Source organism: Harpegnathos saltator, unplaced genomic scaffold (genome assembly GCF_003227715.2).
Source record: "Harpegnathos saltator strain DR-91 unplaced genomic scaffold, Hsal_v8.6 scaffold56, whole genome shotgun sequence".
NCBI classification, from domain to species: Eukaryota; Metazoa; Arthropoda; class Insecta; order Hymenoptera; family Formicidae; genus Harpegnathos; species Harpegnathos saltator.
This window is the reverse complement of record NW_020230382.1, coordinates 285182-307500: the sequence shown is the minus strand read 5'-3', so window position 1 is coordinate 307500 and position 22319 is coordinate 285182. Positions and strand designations below refer to the sequence as shown.

Below are 22319 nucleotides of genomic sequence, written 5' to 3'. Positions count from 1 at the left end.
AAGGTGTTGTAATAGGTGCGCAAGTCAAACGATCGGTATCTCGAAATCACAGCCGGAACTTTAGATTCGAAGGGGGAGAGAGAGGGAGACAGGGGAGACAGGTGGCACCCGTTCGTTATCTATGTTTGAGAATCGATGGCTTTAATTGCTTTTGTCGTCCGACACTTTTCAAGCTCCCTCGGCATTGTGACGTGCAGGTACCGTCGAGCCGCACGCTTCACGAGCGACAAAATACACAAAACACCTCATTTTACCGTGCACCTTCGCTCAAGCGAGATGGAGGAGGAAATAAAGATGAAACACAAAAGCGATATATCGATAAAGAGAAAGGCACTGTAGCGTCCGTGAATAATCTTAATTCAATTTCGAGTTATTCGATCGGTCGTTTCCCTTTTCTCCGCTTTCTCTCTCTCTCTCTCAACGTGCAAAAATAACACAGAGTGTTATTGTACGGCAACAATACCGAGGGAGCAACTAATAACACACAGCGTTGCGCACGTGCGTCGATTTGTGTTGGAATGAAGTGAGAAAGAGAGTGTAAAGTCTGCTAACAACGCTGACAAGAAATAAGTTGGGCAAATATCGGTGCGATCCTCAAACACGGGCGGTCGCTTTGAAGATGCCGTGCTGTGCCGTTAGACACCTCTTGCCTCGGTTCTCGCTCTTGCTTCTTCTTTTTTTTTTCTTCTTTTTTTCTATATTTATATCCTATCCGCGCGCGCGCGCGCGCGCGAGCGAGCAAAAGACACGCGTCAATTCAGACCGTGCCTCATCGATTCTGCGAATAACATCGGCCGCGCGCCATGTGACTCCGTCGGGATCGAATAAGATTTGCATTCTACGTCACGTATCGTTTATGAATGTCACAGAGCAGACCGTATCGCCGAAAGTCGTCCTTGAGGGCAAATTCTATTTTTAAAAATTTATTCACACTTCCTCATACAAAAGTACGCTCGTATAAAGGAACTCGTTATTTCACAATGATGGCGTCCTATAAGTCGTCCTCGTCGTCAAATCATTCTCCCCAAACTTCTAGATTTGTACTTGAAGAATGTTTCGAAGAAATCGAAATACGCTTTCGCCGATATAATCACAAATATATACGTATATTCGGTGTAACGGTTCCTACCGTCTTGCGAGAGAACAATCGGACGTCTTTTAACATCGTTATGATTAATTCACTATTGGACGCATTGTCTGCACCGTGTCTGCATCGATAGAAAGGAAGAAAGGAAGAAAGGAAGAATATGAGGAAGAAATTGAATTCCAAATTTCGCTTCTCCGAGCGACGGCACCCTCTTTATCGCGAGATGAAGATCTTCACGGCGACAGATCCCTCGGACCTCTCGACCGTGTCGTTCGCGTCGCGTAGCCAAAGGACGGCTATGAAACTGTAAAAGAGCGAGAGGCAAGTACATTAGCAAGTCGCTACGTCGGCAAGCGCTGTTTGCATTATGAGCCGAACTGTACTTTTACGCAGCGAGATACCACGAAACAATGCAAGACACGCGTGCAAATATGGGCGCGCACCTCAAATGGGACATTCCGATGTTTCTCGGTATTGCTGCCACCAAAGATGGCAGGGCCCGGCTAACGATCGACGACGCCGTCGACCGAACATGTGTCATATAACGCTTGCTTCGTCTTCGATGACACTCGGTCGCTCTTAACGAGCTCGCTCTCGGATGACCGTCATCGGCAAGAAAAAAAAGTATCAAACAGATTGAAAGAAAAAATAACGAGCTCTCGGGGAAGCGCTTGGAGAAGTTTAAACATACATCAATACGCTGACTATATGATATTTTGCAGACATCAATTCCCTCCGTGACAACCCGCAAACATGTTTTCTACATGACGGTCGTCCGTGATGGGTTGACTCGCTCTTTTTGCGAATATGAGGAGGAAAGCTGCTCGTTTGCACTCTCAATCTTATCAGTCTCTCGAAGAGCAATCTTGTCGGGTCACGTGGGTGGTGCGAGTTTTCCAAAATTACTGCCCTCCCGATAGACGCACACTCGTGCGATTGGCTCCTCCCTGATGATGATGAATCTACCAAGAGTCACGTGTGATGAGATATTGTCTAAGTTTACTTATCAACGGACAAGAAGCTGACCTTATCTTTACGTTGACCTCTACCGACGTATCTGTTAAAAAGTTGATCCTTAGCGTCCCTTGACTAATCATCATCTTGAATAATCAACGAGGAAAGTCATTAAAGAGAAGAATCCCTTATCGCCGAAATCACAAGAGCCTAAAGATAAGATCCATGGCGACAATCCCTTTGGGACACAGCAGTTTCCACCTAGCCTAGGTAGCTGCTGAAGAAAAACAATCCGACCCTTATTTTACAGATCCGAGGCAATGGTCGGAAGCAGCTGTCGCTCACTGGTTACACTGGGCCATCGGAGAATTCTCCTTGGAGGGTGTAGCCGTGCAGCCGTGGCAGCACATGACGGGCAAGCAGATTTGTGCCATGGGGAAGGAGTCCTTTCTAGCACGTGCCCCCGCCTTCATGGGCGACATCCTGTGGGAGCATCTCGAGATCCTGCAGAAAGGTACGTGGTCCTCTTGCGCACAAATTAGCGGGTCACGCTCGCTTTTCCGCCCGACGGGACACCCAGCGAGTCTGTCCTGAGACTGAAGCTAAGAAGAGCACTGTACCGTCCGTGAACAATCTTCATTTAATTTCGAGTTATTCGATCGGTCGTCCAGCCGTTTCCCTTTTCTCCGCCGTGTCTCTCTCTCTCTCTCTCTCTCTCTCTCTCTCTCTCTCTCTCTCTCTCTCTCTCTCTCTCTCTCTCTCTCTCTCGCTTCTCTCTCTCTCTCTCTCTCTCTCTCTCTCGCTTTCGCTCTCTTTCTTTCAACGTGCAAAAATAACACAAAGTTTTTCTATTGTTGTAAGTTGTTATTGCACGGCAACAATATCGAGGGAAACAGCTGATGATAACGCACAGCGTTGCGCATCCTGCATCGATCTTCTTGCGTGTTGAGCCTTCGGAAATTTTAGCCGTCGTGCGTTTAGGCGTCACGAGCGCGCGTGATTTTTTCGTCGAGAGACCGTCCGCGTCGGTTCCTACGGTCTCTCGTCTCCCGAGGAGAATTCCAGAAAGTTTGGCGAAAGCTCTCGAGATCGTTCATTCTACCTGTCTTCACCTTAATCGCCACGCTCGATGCTTGCCGAAGAGCCCGCGTTGCGAGTGCGGGCTTGAACGGTACCTGCGAGAAGCATCGCGCGCGCGCGCGCGCGCGCTGCGCTCTTCTTGCACGGGCGGCGGCCACCTTCCGTCGTGGTGGCTCGACAAAACCGATCGAATTTCCGTAAAATCGCGATGTCTCGGTGGCGCAGCGCGGCCAGAAAGGAGACCCCGCTGAACAATGCCGCGAGCGACTGGGCGGTGCGCGCGGGTGGCGATCTCGCGTCTCTCTCCTCCACCCTCGCGCGCCCTCCGTCGTATCTCCCGTTTCGTAGCGCTGAAACGAGGCTCCCCCCCGAGCCTCGTTTTTACCGGGTACACACACCCGGGTGTGTGTACCGGCGAAGAGAATGAAGCGGCAGTGGCGAGGAGGGGGCGAGGGAGGGCGGGAGAAGAAAGACAGAGAGCGCGCCATAGAAACTCTCATCCCGGATATCCTGCGCCGCCGAAAACGCTGCAGCGCGCCGTTGGCCACTTAGGAGAGCTCTTTCTCTCTCTCTCTCTCTCTCTCTCTCTCTCTCTCTCTCTCTCTCTCTCTCTCTCTCTCTCTCTTCGGGAGCTACGCATTACTCGCGTGCACCAAAGAATTCACTCGAATTTCGATCTCGCGACGTGGCCCGTCAATGGCCGCAGCTCTCTCGTTTTCGGGGTCCCTCTTATTAGATCGTTCGTGTGCTCCTTTATGGGCCGCGCTCTGAAAGCGGCAAGTCAAGTTTACGGTCGCGCTGCGAACGCGCGCAGCGCACGATCGGCCCCGCGTCGCCGACAATGCCGGCAGAAACTCCGGGGGGAAAATATTTGTGCGTCTTACGATCTCGATCCTCCGTGGCGGGCGGGGTCTGCTCGAGTCTTAGCTCACAGGCTGGATTAGCGCTACCGCTTTGGAGAACGGTCTCGACACTGGTAGACGCAACATTAAGACAGAAGATAGAAGAGCGGTGTGTACTTCCTGCGCAATCGGATTATCGGCGGTAACGCGGAGATAACGATAATTTTATCTTTAATGATACAAGACACATGCGGAGCAATTACAGCTGAGGAGGAGGGGGAAGATAAAACGAAAGATAGACACGTGAAGTACTGAAGGATCGCGGTGGTTGACGGAAAGGAGACAGGAGAGGCTGGGAGAGGAGCGAGAGAAAGAGGAACATAGACGTGAGGAGAGAGGAGGAGGAGGAGGAGGAGGAGAGCTGAGGAATACGGGTGTAGATCGTACGAAATAACGTGCGGCAGGAAGCGGAGGTCCGCTTCGTGATTTAATTCCCGTTAAGCGAAACTCCCGTGCTTCCTTATCGATTATTCATGTCGCCTCATCATCGGCGAAAACCATCGACTTAATCGACTAGCGCGATCTCAGACGAGCGGTTAACGGTAACTCTCCGCACAAAACCCGAGATTCGTCTCGAATACGTAATCCCTCTCCTCGTGCCGAAAGGGAGCGTGATACGAGCGCCGCCGCGCCGGCGGCGGCGAGTTGTCCTTGACGTTAAGCTCGACGATCGACGCAACTGCGTCGTGCGCCAATAAAAAATAATTTGTATCTCATATCTCATATCTCGTGTCTCAGCCAGAGAGCTCCACATCTGTCGTTTGATAAAATATAAATTACAAATCGGCGGTGACACGCGAGGTACTTCGTATCCCGAACAGACGCTCGAAAATCGCTTCTCTCGCCGAGAAACAAAGAAAATAACACGTGCTTTGCAATTTTGTGTGATTTCGTAGAGGAATCGTCCGTTTACCGTTTCACCGCGCCGCGATTAACGTCGCGTCCCGTGCGTTCGCGTATCAAGAAAAGAGAGAAAAGAAAAAAAAAAAAAAGAACAAGGGCGCAGGCATTTTCGTAATTACAGTGGGAGCGACGAGGCAAGAGCGGGATAAAAGCGCCGCGTTGCCTTCCACATTCCGAGCCGCGCGCAATTTATTATTGTGCTACGAATTGTGAACGATGTAGTTGGCCGCCGCGTGATCTCTGACCGAGGCGACGGTAATTTAAGTGAGGCCTAGCGTGCTCGTACGCGCGTTCGTTCGTTCGTTCGTTCGTTCGCTCGTTCGTTCGTTCGTTCGTTCGTTCGTTCGTTCGTTCGTTCGTTCGTTCGCCCGCTCGCTCGCTCGCTCGCCCGCTCGCTCGCTCGCTCACAGTCGCGACACGACGTGGGTAATCGCTTTGATTCCGCGAATGAGAACGGAAGTTAGGAAACGCTCTTGCGTTGTAAAAAAGTAGAAACTAAAAAGTTGTATCTTCCTGTCGCGGTGATACCGATCGGATTCGCGGCGAAATTCATTAATGCACGCCGTTTCACAAGCGTCGACGAGCCAAACGAGCGTCGACGCTTGTGTTTTGTCTTTCTTTCTCTTTTTTTTTCTCTTCTCTTACGCGTTCGCGAATTACCCGACGACACGAAGCACGCCTCGCGTACGATGTCAACAAAGACGACGACGACGACCGGCGGAATCCTCTCGTTGCTCGATGTCACTTTGCGATAAAACTTGCGCACCGCGCGCACCGCAATAACTTCACAATGTGCCGGAGACTCGAGCGCAGAGAGACGAGGGGGAAAATCAGCGGCCGCTGACGGGGCACGGAGGAAGTGCGGCACAGTTTTATTTGCATGTAAAAGCGAAGCATAACAAAGTGCGAGGGAGGTGGGGAAATGAAAAAAGAAAAACGCCCTGGGAATTTTTGCGGGGCGCTTTGCATTTTCAGTCCGCGCACAATTGTATGCGTGCCGCGCGCGAGAATTCCTAGAAACGCAGAAACACACCGCGGCGATGAATCACGGCGATGGTAAAACGTCTCCTTCGCAATATGGTCGCGATGATGATAGTGCTCTAGACTGCGCGAGATCGTTAATCACGATTACACTTGGCGATGCGCGCAACGATCGCGGCTGCGGGGAATAACACGATGACAAGAATGCACATTTTTATTTCCGACATAATTAACCAGAAAATTAGCACACCGACCAAGCACGCCATTGCGATAACGCATTTATCACACGCGGAGATAAGACTTAATTATTACGATTGAAAGTAGCAGTCCTGCTCGCTTTTTGCTTTCCTTTTTTTCTACGTCGTCCGCAACAACGTCCTCATCTAGCTAACTGTAGTCTAGTTATAATTTCTAAAGAACTCTACAAAAATACATGTATCTTTGCAGCAGACGTAATTATTTCTTTCCATTGGCAATCTTTCCGTGCGTCTCTATTCTCTCTCTCTCTCTCTCTCTCTCTCTCTCTCTCTCTCTCTCTCTCTTCCTTTCTTTTCTCCACTTCCCCACCACCTCTCGTATCATCTTTTCTCTAATTCCGTAATTCCCTTTCCTCTAATCTCTTGGTGCCTTTTGTTTTCTCGCATTCTTTTCTTATGTTTCTACTCTACTTCCCTCCCTTCATTTTTTCCATCCATACTTTCCATACGTCTCTTTATTATTCACTTTTTTCTAACTTCTCGTTATCCAAATTACTTAACCGTCTTAACTGTCAGAGTACACAATTTTCGCTATGAAGCAAGCCGCGTATGATAAAATGGAATCGCAAATGATACATATAAGCCATGAAAGTAACAAGTAATATAAAATTCCGATCGATTAAATTCTTACGCAACCGATAATGTCAACCAACGAATCTGATCATTTTTTTTATCTCTCTCTCAAACTTCTTCTTCGGCTGTGGTTTCAGCTGTAAAAGGTCATTTTTAGGCGTCGAGGCGGGACGTCTCGACTCGCTCGAACAGTGTAATTTTAAACGGGACGTCTCCGATAAGTTCGATAGGGTAACACGGAAAACACGAAGCGAGTGCGCGCGCATCCTCGAACGCATGCGAAACAGGAGCGACCCGTCGTTGAGGATTTATTCCGTTTTACATTTAGATGTCGACGCAGCGAAGGCCTCTCTGGAGAACGTGCCGGCGAACTTGTATGAAAGCGTATGCGTGCCAGATTTAGGTGATTTTTTGGGATACCAGGGCGGCCATCAGGTGGCAGCATCGGAACATAAAAACCCACCGACGCCCGCCGGTTCCACCGCCTCGAACAACTCCTCCGGTCCTCCTCAGAGCGCTACGCAACAACCCCCGATACAACAACCCTCTTCGGGCGCGGTGTCCCTGCCGTCGTCGAGACAGTATCATAACGATGGTAAGTTCATTTTTAGTTCCATTCCTCCGCTTCCGTCGGCCGAGGGATTATTCGCGGGCTACAGGTGTAGGGGGTGCGTGCGTCCACCGGAAAATCTTCTCGGTTGGCTTCGATATCTCCTCGCGCCTCTCACCCTCCCCCGCCCCTCCTTCGGTCGACTTCGACCGAAGGAAATTACATTCTCGGGAGGAAATTCACCTCGAGAGCGACGAAACGAGATGTGCATCTCTGGATCTCTGATTAGCTTCTTAAATCTGATGCTTCTTTTCTCTGACGAGAAAAGAGAAAAGAGAAGAAAACAATTGCGCCGCGGCTGTGAAATTAAACAAACGTCCGTCGCGCAAAGACCACATGCGCAGCAAGGACAGATAAGCGACGAGCTTCTCTATTGCTTCCTCACCACCCTCCCCCCCCCCTCCCCCGGGGGCTCTTCCTTCTCGATACCGATAACTGTGCGCGTGCATACGCAAGGCGCTACTAAATTACGCGACACAAGCTGGTTTATTTATTTCCCCGATTGCAAGTACGAACGAAAGCGTTGCGACTCGGTGGAGGAGTTTCTCATTGTTACGTCAGGGTGGCTGATAACATCTCTCAGGTCGGCGTGTTTGCACGTGTTGCAAACACAAACCCCTCATTATCGTCACCGTTCGTTTCTCATTTAACGTTTCTTCGTCATCGTAGTACCGAGCGCGCACCGCGCCAGCGACAAGTCGCGATTTCACCGATGTGCCGCCTAGAAATCGAATCGTCAATTGTCCGGTCTCTCCTTCTCTCCCTACCCCTCCCACCCCTCTCTCCCCCTTCTCCCATTCTTTCTCTGTGTCGGGATTGCGATACAAATACAAAGGCAATGAAACGCTTCATCGGAGGGATGCTCTGACCCGGAGAAACCCGCTCGAGGAACACGACTTTCCGTCGGCACGTTCACTCGATGATAAGCCGCGAAACGGCTTACTAGCTAACATCAACATTAAAACTCGATATCAATTAGTAACGATACGTCATCATCGTTGCGCTGTATCGGCATTGTACATTGTACATTGTCGGTATTTTCGACATCGAGCGTTAAGTTCATTCGGCGCTGCTCCCCGGACCCGTCCGCCGGCTCTTTTGTTCACGAAAATATATCATTGAACCTGGGAAACTCGTTCTTTTATTTCTCAGCGGGCTCTCTCGGGCAAGCCCGCGGAACGCTCCGAGATATATCTCGGCGGCTCAGTGTATACCTTCGCACACACCGAGCCGAGTAACAAATGAACAAGCTATCCCACAACCATGTGTAATGGTTTGCAGATAACATCGGGAGTGACGCAAGTGCGCGGCACTCGCGGCGCGCGTTCAGACTCATTTTTCAACTCGATCCATTCAGAAAGTCCGTGCGATCGTTTCCACCGCGACTTGTCCGTCGCGGCGATTCATGAATCGCGCGGACGAGCCGAGTCCGAGTCGACGGAGGCGAGGGTGTCACGTGGCGGCCTGACGCGCGCATCGAAATTATCGATCGAACGTGTAATAATGAGAATGCACAGTTATAACGGAACTCATTAAAGCGCATGCATTAGCCAACGCGTGCTCCTCGTGCTAGAAATCGCGCCGCGCGCTGCTCGGCAAACGGAAACTCGTCTTTAATTCCTTTACGACGCGAGCGAGCGAGCGAGCGAGCGAGCCACCGCGAGTGAAAATATCAATGCTAATGCTGACGCAACGAGCGTGTAAAATTTCCCCCGTTGCGCCTCCTGTGACGTGCGAGAATTTTTGCACAATGCATTGCCGATGCATAACTGACCCAGTTTACGGTAGCCTCTAATGCCCGATCGTTTATCTGGCTTTGACCGATTTACTTTCGTCATATCATATGTGTTTATCTACTCCGCGAGATCTCTGTATGACGAATCGACTCTCCCCGGAGTTTGCGTTTTTCGCAATGTTTTACGCCGACGCGCCATTGTCAAATGCCGCGTGTAGATCGCTCTCCTCTCTCGCGTCTGGAGCGCCTCTGTTAACAATTAATATATTAGGGGGTTACCGGAGAAAGTCTTTTCGTTTCTGTCATAAAACTCTGCGTGCGACACAGTAATAAAGTTGGATCTTGGATCTTGGAATGAAAGAGTCGATATACACAATAAAGAAATTGGAATAATTTGGAATTAACTCGGAATTTAAATTAATTCTCGATTAAAATTAAGGAGCCGTACTGTAATTGGAAGGGAAATTGAAGACTTTAAAATAACGAAAACGGCCCTTCCTAAAACAATCAACATGCGAATCTCGATAGAGAAAAAAATGTCTCAGACCCAGTCATCTCGAGAGGCGACAATCGCGCGGAAACGGAAATACGATGAATTTACGATCGAGTACAACGACTCGTTCTCGTTTCTCGTCTCGCCGCGCGTGCCTCGCGGCATATCAATCTCGTGAAAAGAAAATGAAGAAAAAGAGAACAGTCGAGACAAAAGTCGAGTCTCTGCGGCCGCCGCGCCGCGAGCGAGGCTGAGGTTCCGCTCGCGGGCGCGAGCGCGCTCCCCACGAAGGGGGGAGGGAGATTATCCGATTATCGGGCCCCGCGGTATCGTTCCGTAATCCGTGCGCCGCCGCCGCCGCCGCCGCCGCCGCCGCCGTACACGCGTGCGTCGTGCAATCGAGTGCGTTGATGTCAGACTGGAGGCACGCGCAATAGAACGGGACGGAACAGAATAGAATGGAACGGAGCGGAGCGGAGCGGAGCGGAGCGAAGCGGAGAACATTATAAAGCGAGTCTTCGTAGCATAGGTAACAATTACCTAGCGAGGGGCCTTACGTCACCGCAGCAGTGACCGTGGGTGAACGAGGGAAAGTCTCTCGGGGCCCTCTACACGCTCCGCCGCGGACAATAGAGACGATTCGCCCGCGCCGGCTCACGCCGTTCGTGCGTCTACTTCGATATAGCGCGAGCGAGCGCGTACACGCACTCACGCACGTACGTATGAGTGCGTGCGTGTGCGGGTGTACGTTGTGTGCTAATGAATGCGCTCGCCGCGTATCCCTCGCCGATTTCGATCACTCTCGTCTCACTGCGCGGAGAATGGAATGAAACGAGCACCACGCCGCTGGAACCGACCGAAGCAATTAGCCAACGAGGAACCCTCCTTGCACAAACGGTATCTTACCCCTTTTCTCTTCATTTTCCCTCCGCCTTGGACTCATACTCGGAAGATAAATCCGTGCTCGCAGTTCTGCTCGCGCGATATACGAAGCCTGGGAGGAAGCTGAGAGGAAGCGGCCTCTCTTCGACTCTCTTCGAGCCGAAGCCAAGAGTGTGTGGAATTAGTCCGGAGAAAGGATGTGCGCGTAAACATGGCCGGCGCAACACACACACACACACACACGCGCGCGCGCGCGTAGCTGTGTTCTTCTTCAGACTTTTCCTTTTTTTGTTGTTTATCCGGCGGGAAGAGGCGGGACGTCCGCGGGTGAAGAAATTGCCGAGCGCCAAGTCGAAGTGTCGGGTACGGTGTCGAATGCGAATTCGAGAGGAGGCTTGACAACCGCTGACTGATATTCGCTCGTGCGACTCGGGTGTTCCCTGAGAAGAAGACGTTCGGCTCGAACCATACGTACGCGTCCAATGGACGCGTCGTTACACAGCGACCAACACAGACGGCCGTATAATAGACTCATTATTTCTGCTTGCTAAAGCACTGTTACGTTATGTATCACAGCTCTTCGAGGTCTCTGGTTCGACTCTCGCTTATCCTCGCTTTCGACCTCCTCGTGTCGGAACCGCGACGTACCGCGCGCTGTTATTTAGAATCTAGTCTGCCGCTCGTCATTTCCGTCTGCGTACCGTTGCAAAAATGAATCGACGTGTTGAATTTCGAATGCCTTTTTCCCGTCATCACGATGACCCCCCGACCCAGTCTTCTTGTAATTTCCTTCTGCACCACTCATATCGAAAAAAAAAAAACAACGAAAGAAAAAAGAAAGAAACGTATCGCGTCAAACTTCAGATGTGCTATACGACGGGTTTAGCGGTACGCGTCTAATTTGATTAATAATTAGTCCGCTTCACCTTAGGTCTGCGAACCCATTTGACTGATTTCGATTCACGTATCGCCTCGATGACGAGGCGTTTGAAAAATTTCCCTCAGACGACACACGGCCGTGGAGAACGAGGAGAAAAGCCCCCCGTCCTTTTTTAGAAAGATTTTCTGCGCGAGAAGAATTTCGAATGATCGACGCTTATCGGATTAACGATCGACAAGGCGTATGTACAAAGATAAAATAGCGAGAAGGGGAGAGAGAGAGAGAGAGAGAGAGAGAGAGAGAGAGAGAGAGCGCGACAGGTGAGGAAGGAGAGAAACAGTGCCGATCAGAATGCCCCGCGCGGCGTCCACTGCCGTCGCCGCCGCCGCCGCCGCCGCCGTCGGTTATATCTCGTCGCGTTATGACGACGCGAGGGTTGCTTAACAAATAATCATTGTATTCGCCGGCGGGCGATTGACTAACCTGTCCTTTTCCATAAACGCCATCAATCGCGTCACGGCCGGCGCTCCTTTTTTGGCCGTCGTGTCAGTAAACCACATCGGCATCGGCTTTTGCGCACGGCCGTCCCGATCCCGACCCTCTCCGTCCACCCGCTCCGTCTCCGCGCGGCTCGTTAATTTATGCATAATATGCACACGCGCACATGGGCCTCGCGCGAACGCGTGTTTGTGGATCCGTGCACGTGCGACGCGATACGTGACACGAAGCAGTGAGTGCGCGACAAGCCGCGCTTGTCTTCATGGACAGCACGCGCTACTATCGCGCGCCGGCCACACATTCTCGAAATCGTCCTAAACGGATTGCAAAAATCCGCCCGGCAGAACCGACCGCCGACTCTGCACGAGACAAAGTCACCTGTAATCGTTCATCTCAATTAGCTCGAACGCGCGGTCTCTCTCTCTCTCTCTCTCTCTCTCTCTCTCTCTCTCTCTCTCTCTCTCTTCGCTGGCATCCATCTCCTCCAAGTCCCGTTGCAAATCGTCAACAAATCGTAAACTATTTTTTCACTATTCCTATATACAGTGAGAAAAAATTGTATTAAAATTAAACAGATATTTGTTCAAATACGAACTGTGAATACATTTAAACTAAGCAATTGTTTTCGAAAATTCAAGAAAAAAGTTTACATTCAGAGAGAGAGAGAGAGAGAGAGAGAGAGAGAGAGAGAGAGAGAGAGAACCTCTGTATTTCATTTTAGGAATTAGTCGCCTAGTTTGAGTTTAAATGTATTCGCAGTCGTGTTCGAACAAATATTTGTTTAATTTTAACACGATTCCTTCTCAGTGTACTATTTCTCTAACGCTCCTCGCGAATCGCGTCGTTCCCCCTGACGAAACTCGCCCGGATTTCGAATTCGTGTAACGTGCTTGCGCTCGGACGACTCTGTATATCTATTTAGCGCGTACATTTCCCTCGAACGTACACGCCACGTTCTTCTTCTCCCTGCACTCCCTGCGAGGGGCCGAAATATCTTGCAAATTGCAGCCGCTTCCCCGGCGCGTACCTGATATACGTAACTATAGTTGCGTATTTCGCAGTCGCGAGGTGCTCAACATTTGCGCCACAATAAAACCGCAATAAAACCGTAATAACACACTCCGAAACGGAACACCGCTGGAAGGTGCGAATGAGGTAAAGCCACGCGATCTCCCGCGCCGGGAGACCCGCGATATATACGGGGTGTCGCGCGAGTACGCGCTATACGATTGGATCGTTGCGCTATACGATTGGACCGGCCGGGCACAAACGAGAGATGTAAGGGACGACTAGGGCTAGACGTAGAGGCCCTCGTAAGGCCCGAGTGAACAGAAGTAGGAAGAAAGGAACGCGCAGGCCGGAGGGCCGCAGGCAAGGGCAGGGGGGTAGTTGGCACAGGTTGTATTCATTCACTCGTTCATTCATAGTTCGTACAGCGCCTCGAGGGTCTACAAAGCCTCTTGCTCATTCAGAACTCGTGACACGACCGTGTGGCATTTCTACGTATGTGTGTGTGTGTGTGTGTGTGTGCGTGAGTGTAACGTATGTATGTGCTTTTTCGTCCTTTCTTTCTCGTTCGTGCGTATCGTCCTCCTCGTCGTCGTCGTCGTCGTCGTCGTCGTCGTCGTCGTCGTCGTCGTCGTCGTCGTCGTCGTCGTCGTCGTCTCGTCATCGTCGTGGTGATCGTCAAGGTTTTCGTACACACATGCCACGATGAACGTAAGATAAATATACGAACGGCCGGAAATGGAAAAGTATGTTTCTCCTACAAATGGCGTAAGTGTTTCGGAGCTCTGTTCTAGAGGCAGGGTTCTACTTTTGAAGAATCGCTCGATGCGCGTTACTGCGCTTACGAATGCCGCGAGCTATCGCTGTGCAAATGTGTCAGTGGAGAAGCAGCCGCGTAATTGGTCGCGTTTCGATGGCTGATCATCGTAAGTGATCTGGCATCCAGCCGCAGGTTTAGATGAGACGAGGAGATAAAGAGAGTTCGTTGTCTTCGTCTTGTATTTTCAAGTCATTCATTTCGCATGTGACGCACGCGCCTGTCGGATCGAATCGTTCATCGCAGACGCTGTGTTGTCTCTCAAATCCTTACCGATTATACGTTTGTAGATAAATTTATAAATAAATTGAGATAATCGGCAACTGGGACGCCATGATAACACACGCCTTTAATTTACGAGCGTAAAAATCTTAAGGGAAAAAAATGTAAAACCGTGAAAGAGGTAAACGAGGAGCGATGAAAGGAACGAGCATAAAAACGAGAAGGTGGGCAAGGGAGGAAAGGTGGGGAGGGGGAAGGGAAAAAAAGCCGGAGCGATATTCGGAGCTCACGTTACAACCGGAAGTCGGGGCAGGGCTCTAGTAAAAGGAAAGGGAGGGAAGGGAACCTACCCCAATACTCCGAGACGGCAAGATAGTTTTATAATGTCCTCGAGTACTCCTCCCTTAATGCACCCGTAAATGCACCCCTCCTCGGAACCGCTTCGCCGCGCATTGTTGCTCACTTGGAGAGTGTCTCGATTGAGAGAAGGAGAATCGCACAGATGTGGAGGAGAGAACCAGATCGTCTTGCGAGACTAGTTCGCCATACGTTATACCGATTCTTGTCGCAACGGGCTCACTACATGTCCTTTTTGATTTTTTTCTGAACGACAGATAAAAAAACGTCTTAATCTCACCACACACGAGGACTTGGTTAAAGTATACGCCTGCAACTCGCGCGACAACTTGGATATTGAATACACCCTTGGCATCTGTATGTAATAAACTGTATAATAATTTATATTTTCGAAACGTTAGCAAGAGAGAGAGAGAGAGAGAGAGAGAGATATCGAATGTTCAGAATTATATTCTCTCAGCGCAGACAGAATTTTCTATCCGAGATTGGATGTTAAGAATGTCCAAAAATTCACAATATATAATACGAAAGTCCCAGCTCCCTTCCATCGGCCGCGCGGTCGCGCGCATCGACAATTAACCCGTAACTGCTGTGAAGCCATTTTAAGTTAACGCGCACACTGTTCACCGATCAAATTCACCGGTAGGAAACGGAATTGATGAATATCCTGACAAATAACACGACCACACAACTGCGCGTATATCAGTCGACTGACATTCAGAATGTAAGAAAATACACTGACGGATGAATACGCAACTAGAAAATTAACCGTGTTATTTAAATTTCAAATAGTGCAATGGTCAAATTGACCGGAGAACAGCAGTTACGGGTTGAAGGAATGATCGTTCGAGATCATTCACGACGCTTTTCTCTCGAAGGAGAACAGAAGAAGAAAAAAACGACACGTGTCCCTGGTCGCGCGTGGAAGAAGGAAGGTGCGGTCGCGCGCGATGTGCAGGACGATCAATTAGATCCTAGCCCGAATAGAAAATAGAGACAGCGGCGTACGCGCTGTCAGAGCGGGCGGCGTCGAGCGTGAACGGTAAAAGCGCGCGCGTTCTTATTGTGCGGCCCTCGTAAGTCCCATTACTATTGCCGCCGGGCTATATGAGCCGAGAGAGAGAGAGAGAGAGAGAGAGAGAGAGAGCGAGAGAGAGAGAGAGAGAGCGAGAGAGAGAGAGAGAGAGAGAGAGAGAGAGAGAGAGAGAGAGAGAGAGAGAGAGAGAGAGAGAGAGGCACGAGGCGTAGGGGAGTGAGCGCTTCCGGTCCCCTCTGCATCACGTGCGAGCCCGTCCGCCGAACAGAGAAACCCCCGTTGCCTCGCCTCTCAACATCCGGTCTGCTCGCCTCCTCCTTCTCCTCCTCCTCCTCCTTCTCCTCCTCTTCCCCCCGCCAGTTACAGCCCTCTCTCAAAAATAGGTTAGGTCCTTCTCGACTCTTCGTCGCCGAACACGCACGTTTTTATCGCCATTACGTCGCCTCCGCGATCTAGCGATCTTCAGCGATCTAGCGTGATGGAGCGTGAAATGCGCGCGGCGTGTCGGAACACTTTTCATTCAGCGAGCGACTCGCGCGCGCGCGCGCGCGAATCTGTGTCTCCATGTTGATAATTCGATGTGGAGTCGCGATGAGACCTCAGCAGGGCGCTTCCATCACGGAGTAGCCTCAGTTATCGTTATCGTTCTCGGACTAATTATTAGCGCGCATTACAGTTACGTTACGTTTCGCCGTGGTCGACGAGGGTAACGGAGAAAGGGACGTAATAGCGAGGTAACGTCGTTGTTGTCATTATACCCTCTCGCAGCGCAGCGTAATTAATTGGCGTGCGTTATAGTAATTCACGAGAGCGTTCACGTCGACCTTCGTTGCGTGGACGAGACGCATTACGCTTCCTAACCTACCACCGCAAATTAATACACCACAAGTAATTGGCCGGCGGCTGTCAATTTGTATTATTCGCCGTTTGCCAAATTGGCGATCTCGACGTAGCAATCAGAGCCGCGGGAGGAATTATTGCGTAGAACTGATCGCTCTAAGGATCCCTCTCCCCCTCCCTCTCCCCCCCCCCGCGTTTACGCGATATTTCTTTATCAGCTTAACGTTCGGGATTTAGGATTAGGGGGGAAGACGTATACGCTAATGATCCGATGGAATCCTCCGCGTCAACCCGTTCTTTCCGTTCGACGACTCGTCCAACATAACTCGTCAAGTCAAGTGGTAACTCCGTTATCTGCGAAATGCACGCAGTCTGAGGAGGGGCAAGTCGAAAACCTGAAGACCACCCTTATCGCCAAGGTGACTCGAGCCGTCATAAGTGCGAAGCGAAACGCGTTGTCGATCGCAGCCAGTCAAAGCCAAAGGTGTCGAGTACATGAAGAAACCTACCCACATGCATAGGATTGCATACCAGTGCGTCGCTCGTCGCATCCTCGACGACGTCGACGGCAACGACGGTGGCAGCAGGTGGTTGAAGAGCTCCGAGGGGGCGTCTGGCGATCTCCCTTCCTCTCCTTACCTCTGCCTCCACCGTCCCCCCTCCTATACCGGCGAGTTTCCTATCTCTCTTTCCCCACTACTTGAAGAATGCCCCACTCGGCCAGCTCGTGAACTCCCACCTTCCACCTCCATCGTGCGGCACCAATGCGACACCAGGAGTCATACGAAACGTAGAACCGCGACTAGGCATCGCGAGCTGGTGTGGAGGGCGAAGGGGCAGGAAAATGCGATGGAGGATGAAAGGGTGCGGGGAGCAGGACGGAAGGGACGCATGTACGTACGTACGTACGAGCAGGCGAGCGAGCGAGCGAGCGAGCGAGCGAGCGCGGCCGCCGTCGAGGAGGACCGGAGAGCGGAAACGGCACGGCGCTTCGTCACAGTGACACGCGCGCTCGCGTCAAGTGGAGAGCGAGTGTGCACGCGAGAGTAATCTGTCGCGGGTGCGTCTACTCGACGGTGCACGTCTGATACGCGTTGATAAGCGAGTGAGAAAGCGAGCGTGTCTCGCGCGGATCAACGATCATATCCGCGCGCGAGCGCGCGCTTATCCGGCTTGTCCACCTCGCGCGCGCGTTCCTCGCGAATTCATCAATTGCACGTAGCCGTGTGAAGTGGCCCCAGAGTGCGAGTAATCCGAGCGACAGCTCGAGCTGATCGAGCTGATCGAGCAGTGAGCAAACGAGAAGGGGATACCTCGTGGGAGAAAGAGAAAAGTGAGTAGCGCCGAGGAATCCGACGAAACTTTTGGTCGTGGCGCAGCGAGTGTGGTGAGTAATCTAAGGGGAGGATACTCGGATTTGGATTATCGAAATGTGCAAGGTGTGAATGATTGAGGGACACCTGATTGAAACGACCTCTGATTGTGGAGCCGAGAGGTGGAGTGAATAATTCGGGGACTCGGACGAGTCGACCGCGATTGTGAAATTGGACGCGACCAGCGTCCAGGTATCCCGGCTTCGGAGCTTCATGGAAGCAACGGTGTGCGATCGAGGGCTTGCACGAGACATCGAATCTGCCTTGGAGCGTGGAGCAGGGCGCAGTGAATAATCGAGAGAGAGAGACACGTCGGCGAGTAAATACAGCCGAACTCGGTGAGCGCGCTTACCCGTAGAATCGAATCCTAATCCGATTAGCGAAGCAGACGCGGCGAGGTCGCTCGGCAAGCACCTGAGAGAGAGAGAGAGAGAGAGAGAGAGAGAGAGAGAGAGAGAGAGAGAGAGAGAGAGAGAGAGCGATCAAACATCCGCAACGTGCAGCTGAGTGCAACTCGGGAAGGGCAGAAAATTGATGCGGCCGGCCGGCGAAGGAGGAGGAGGAGGAGGAGGAGGGACACCTGTTGCAGCGCGGTATCGGCGTTGAGCGATCGCGAAGTTGGCCGCCTCGCGCGCGCACGAGGACCCAACCTGGAGACTTGGGACCTCGCGAGCCGTCCAGCCCAGATAATCCTCTGAGGTCCATCCTAGCCCAGACTCTCCATCAGGGTGCTGAGCCCTGAATGCGTCACCCGGCCGCGAAGAATCTATGCCGCCGGCGAGCGGAGAAGAGCGCTCGCGAAGAATACGCTCGAGAAGGAAGGTCGTTCTCGTGTGATCGCAGCGGCCGCTGGTCGGGCCGACGACATGCAGAGTCGCGGAGCGTGCGACAACAAGAGAAACGGCGAGTCATAAGAGCACGCGAGTCGCCTCGTCGTCGCACGGATGCCCCCGCGCATCGTCACAACCACGCCGTCGCCGTCGCCGTCGTCGTCGCCGTCGTCGTCGCCGCCGTCGCCGTCGTCGTCGTCGTCGTCGTCGTCGTCGTCGTCGTCGTCGTCGTCGTCGTCGTCGTCGTCGTCGTCGTCGCCGTCGTCGTCGTCGTCGTCGTCGTCGTCGTCGGGGAGTGACCAGAGTCGTCGCGCGGGACAATCCAAGGCGACGTCACGGCGGGCGTCGTGAGCGTCGGGTCGTCGCGGCCTTCGGGGCAGGCGCCGGGCATCATAGTCGACGCGTACGCGAACGGCAGCAGCGACATCGCAGGGACGATTACGCGCGGCAGCGGCAGTGGTAGCGGTAGCGGTAGCGGTAGCGGTAGCACCGTCGCCGCGTCCTCGGAAATGGTGCTCGAGATGCTGGATACACTGATGACAGGCACCGAACCGTACTACGGCGATTATCCCGCGTACCAGGAGGCGGAGCCCCTCAGCCATCACTCGCATCATCAGCATTCGCATCAGCACGCGATCAGCCGCAACAGCAGCGTGCCGCCGGTCTCCTTGGACGCGACCACCCACACGCCAGGTATCACCGCCGAATCCCAATCGCGGCTTTCGTTTCCGATCATCACCGGCCGCCGCGAGACAAGTTGCGAACGAACGAACGGTATGACGGCCGTCTTCTACCTGAACGTACACTCGGTCTCGACTCTGAGACCGGAAATCTCTCTCTTACGAGAGCTATCGCAGGAATAAAGAGAGAGAGAGAGAGAGAGAGAGAGAGAGAGAGAGAGAGAGAGAGCCGAATGTTGTTCTCGAAGAAGGTGGCGCGGTACGTTATACGATGTTCGTGACGATCGAGTTGGGTTCGTAGAAGAGTTCGCCTGCGAATTGCAACGCGACTCAGAAGTCCGATGACTTGACTTCAAGTCCTATTTCGCGCACGGAAGAGTTTCGAAAGAACACGTGTGCGTGATCGTGTTGATGAACCAGTTGACGATACAAATTTCATAAAATAACGAAGATTTCGACGGCAGACTTTGCGCTCGCAGAGTGCCACCTTCTCGTTTCTTCCATCAGCATTCGAGCGCTCGCGGGTCAGACGCCGCGGTCGTAATTTTCGGCTCCAACTTGCGGAGCGCCGCGGGCATTACCGAGACAATTCTCGCAACAATGCTTATTTCGACGACTTCGCGGTCACAGTTTGTCGAAGCGTGATCATCAAACGACTACCTCTTTCTATCCATATGAGGTCAAGCGTATTCAGCCAGAGAGCGTGTGACGCATGGAATAGTTTATTTGCAAATTATGCGGCGGCATTATAAATAATGCCGATCAATCGCGAATCCTCGGAATCTTACCGGTAATATGAAACATTTCTTGCACAGGCTTCTTAACCGATTAATTCTCGCGGACATCGACACATCCTCTCGCACATGGCAATTTTGTTATCGAGTTGTCACGCACGTTGATTGCATTCGGCCGATTATACTCGAGAATCTGTTAAACGCTACGCGACGACGATTTACCGTCCGTTCCTCTCAGGTGTCTATCTCAGGTGATAACTTCCTAACTTGAAACGAAGCTGTCGGAAAGCTCGCGCGCTTCCGTGCGACCGCAGCAAATGAAGACATTTGCCGTGCAAAGATTCGTCATATTTAAAGATTCGGGCAGGAAACTGTTTGATCAAGTTACAACATTGGGCCGTAGTCGATCGTGCTAGCCGGAGCGTATTATTAATGTAACAAGACAATTTCTTCATTTGGCACACCACTTCAACGGCACAATATGCATTTCCGCAGTGCGTACGCGATTAATTCCAGTGATCAGGAGCGTACAGAAAAGCTTGCCAGACCGCGGATCGGATTTCCTTGGCTCGAAAGACGAGCCATTTTCATCGGCGTGAAATCGACGATCTGCAAGTGGCGGGGAATTAACTCCGAGAGTTAACTAACTCTCGCTGTCGATTATCGCGCGACGGTTTTTTTTCTCCCTTTCTTTTGTTGAGAAAACGAACCGGCTAGTCGCGCGATCGCAGCCTTGCTCCGCGCGAGGCAGATAGATACGTCACAATTATAACATTCGGCTATCTGCATAATGGACCGTAACTATATCGTTATTTTTAACGCGAGGATCTTTTGTTCGCGATACACGTCGCTCGTCCTCCGTTAAGGTGTGGCCCTCGTTAAGCCGGCAATAAAGCGTATCGCGCAAGGTCTCTCGGCGGCACACGCTTGGGAGCTCGGGTTACACGCTTCGGATGTTTCGAATTGCAGCAGCGCTCTCGGAGAGATAATAAAAAGTCGAAGCGAGCTTTCATACGCTGCGCGAGGCTGCCTGCAGCCGAATCTCTCCCAGTCGTCCTTCGTCAGCATTTCGGAACTGTCGGTCTCATTCGTCGTTCTGATGTCAGGACAATCCTTCCGTGGCGATAATTAGGGAAAATCCCGACTTCGCTTTCGTCGTCCCGCGTTTCCTCCCGATCTTTTACGGGCCACTGACACGAAACCAACCTTGTCGGCCAAAATATGACATTAGATATGACAACAGAAATGTGTTTCCTGTGAACCCGGGAAATATCTACCCGATGAGAAGACACCGAAGAGAGACACCGACCGACGAAAGGGCGCGATGTGAAAAGATTTACTCGCGAAAGTCGACGAAAGCGAAAATCCGGCCGTCTCACCACTCACGCTCGACGCTGTGCTTTTCGTAGGTGCCGCGTTGCGCAAGTTTTTTTTTCTTAGTATATGCATACGAGCGCTCGCCGCGCGCGGCGCGTCCGGCTCGCCGGCGCGTCGTACGCCGCGTGCATCGCGCGCGCGTACGTGTGCGTGTTCACGTGAACACGTGCATGACGTACGCAACGGGGGAGTATGGGAGAGTTCGCAGGTCACCAGTCTACCGAACACAATGCGCGATTCCGTCGTGGACGGAACTTTTTTCACGAGCTGCGCTCGTTCGTCTCCCTGTGTGTGTGTGTGTGTGTGTGTGTGTGTGTGTGTGCACGCTCGTGCGTGTACGCACTTTTTCGCGCGAAGCAGGCGATTCGCCGCCGCGAATCAGGTATGAAAGTACTCGCGTAAAAGCGGCGAAAGAAACAGACTAGATCGGCGGTGATCTTCCTGTCGCTGCGCGATAGACAGATGGATAGACCAGCGCAGTCTGCCGCGTCTCTCTCTCTCTCTCTCTCTCTCTCTCTCTCTCTCTCTCTCTCTCTCTCTCTCTCTCTCTCTCTCTCTCTCTCTCTCTCTCGCTCTCTCTCGCTTCAACCAGAGTTGCGATTGTGCATTCTGTTCGTTAGCATTTCTCCGGCGGCATTGTTCCAACGGGGGCGTTGCATTTGCCCAAAACAGAAAAAAGGAAGCAGAGAATCGGTGCCAGGGGGAGTTTCTCTATCGCGGACTACATACTCGCGAATTCAAGTGTGCGGGGAGAAACGCTGACTAATGAGATGTCAGCAGCCGACGCTTGCGTTCTCTTCGATAGACGTTTTCTTCCTTGGATATTTAGTTTCCAGCAGGATCCGTATCGTTGTCGATAAATTCATCTTATCATCTTATTCTAACTTCTTATCGTTTACACTCGATTATTTGCACATATTATAATACCAGGTAATCCCCGGGTAATCCCCGGGTAATCCCGCCGCTCCTGCATTCCTGACGACGAGCTCAGCACAAACGAACGAGCTCTTTTCTTCATGCGTATTAAAGCTACATTACCTTTTTTTTTTTGTTTAATCGGCTAGACAATTTTCATTCGATACCTTGAGACGGCTATTATTTCATAATATCGACGTATTTATGGAGGCACATTAACACGACGACGTGAAGTCAATCCGCATAAAAGAAACGATACCGGCTGTCATGTCGTGTAACAATATATACGTGTCAT

The 22319-nt window shown here is 51.7% G+C and overlaps 1 protein-coding gene across 6 annotated transcripts in view; it reads left to right on the top strand.

The window, feature by feature from the left end:
* Positions 1 to 22319, top strand: part of pnt (ETS transcription factor pointed) — a 109297-nt gene that overhangs the window by 79765 nt on the left and 7213 nt on the right. For 5 of the 6 annotated variants that reach the window (XM_011156178.3, XM_011156179.3, XM_011156175.3 and 2 more), the window contains 2 exons: positions 2352 to 2555; positions 7066 to 7332. In XM_011156178.3, the coding sequence (XP_011154480.1) occupies positions 2352 to 2555; positions 7066 to 7332 (471 nt within the window). The remainder of the gene's footprint in view (positions 1 to 2351; positions 2556 to 7065; positions 7333 to 22319) is intronic. The other variant, XM_011156180.3, reaches the window with a different exon arrangement.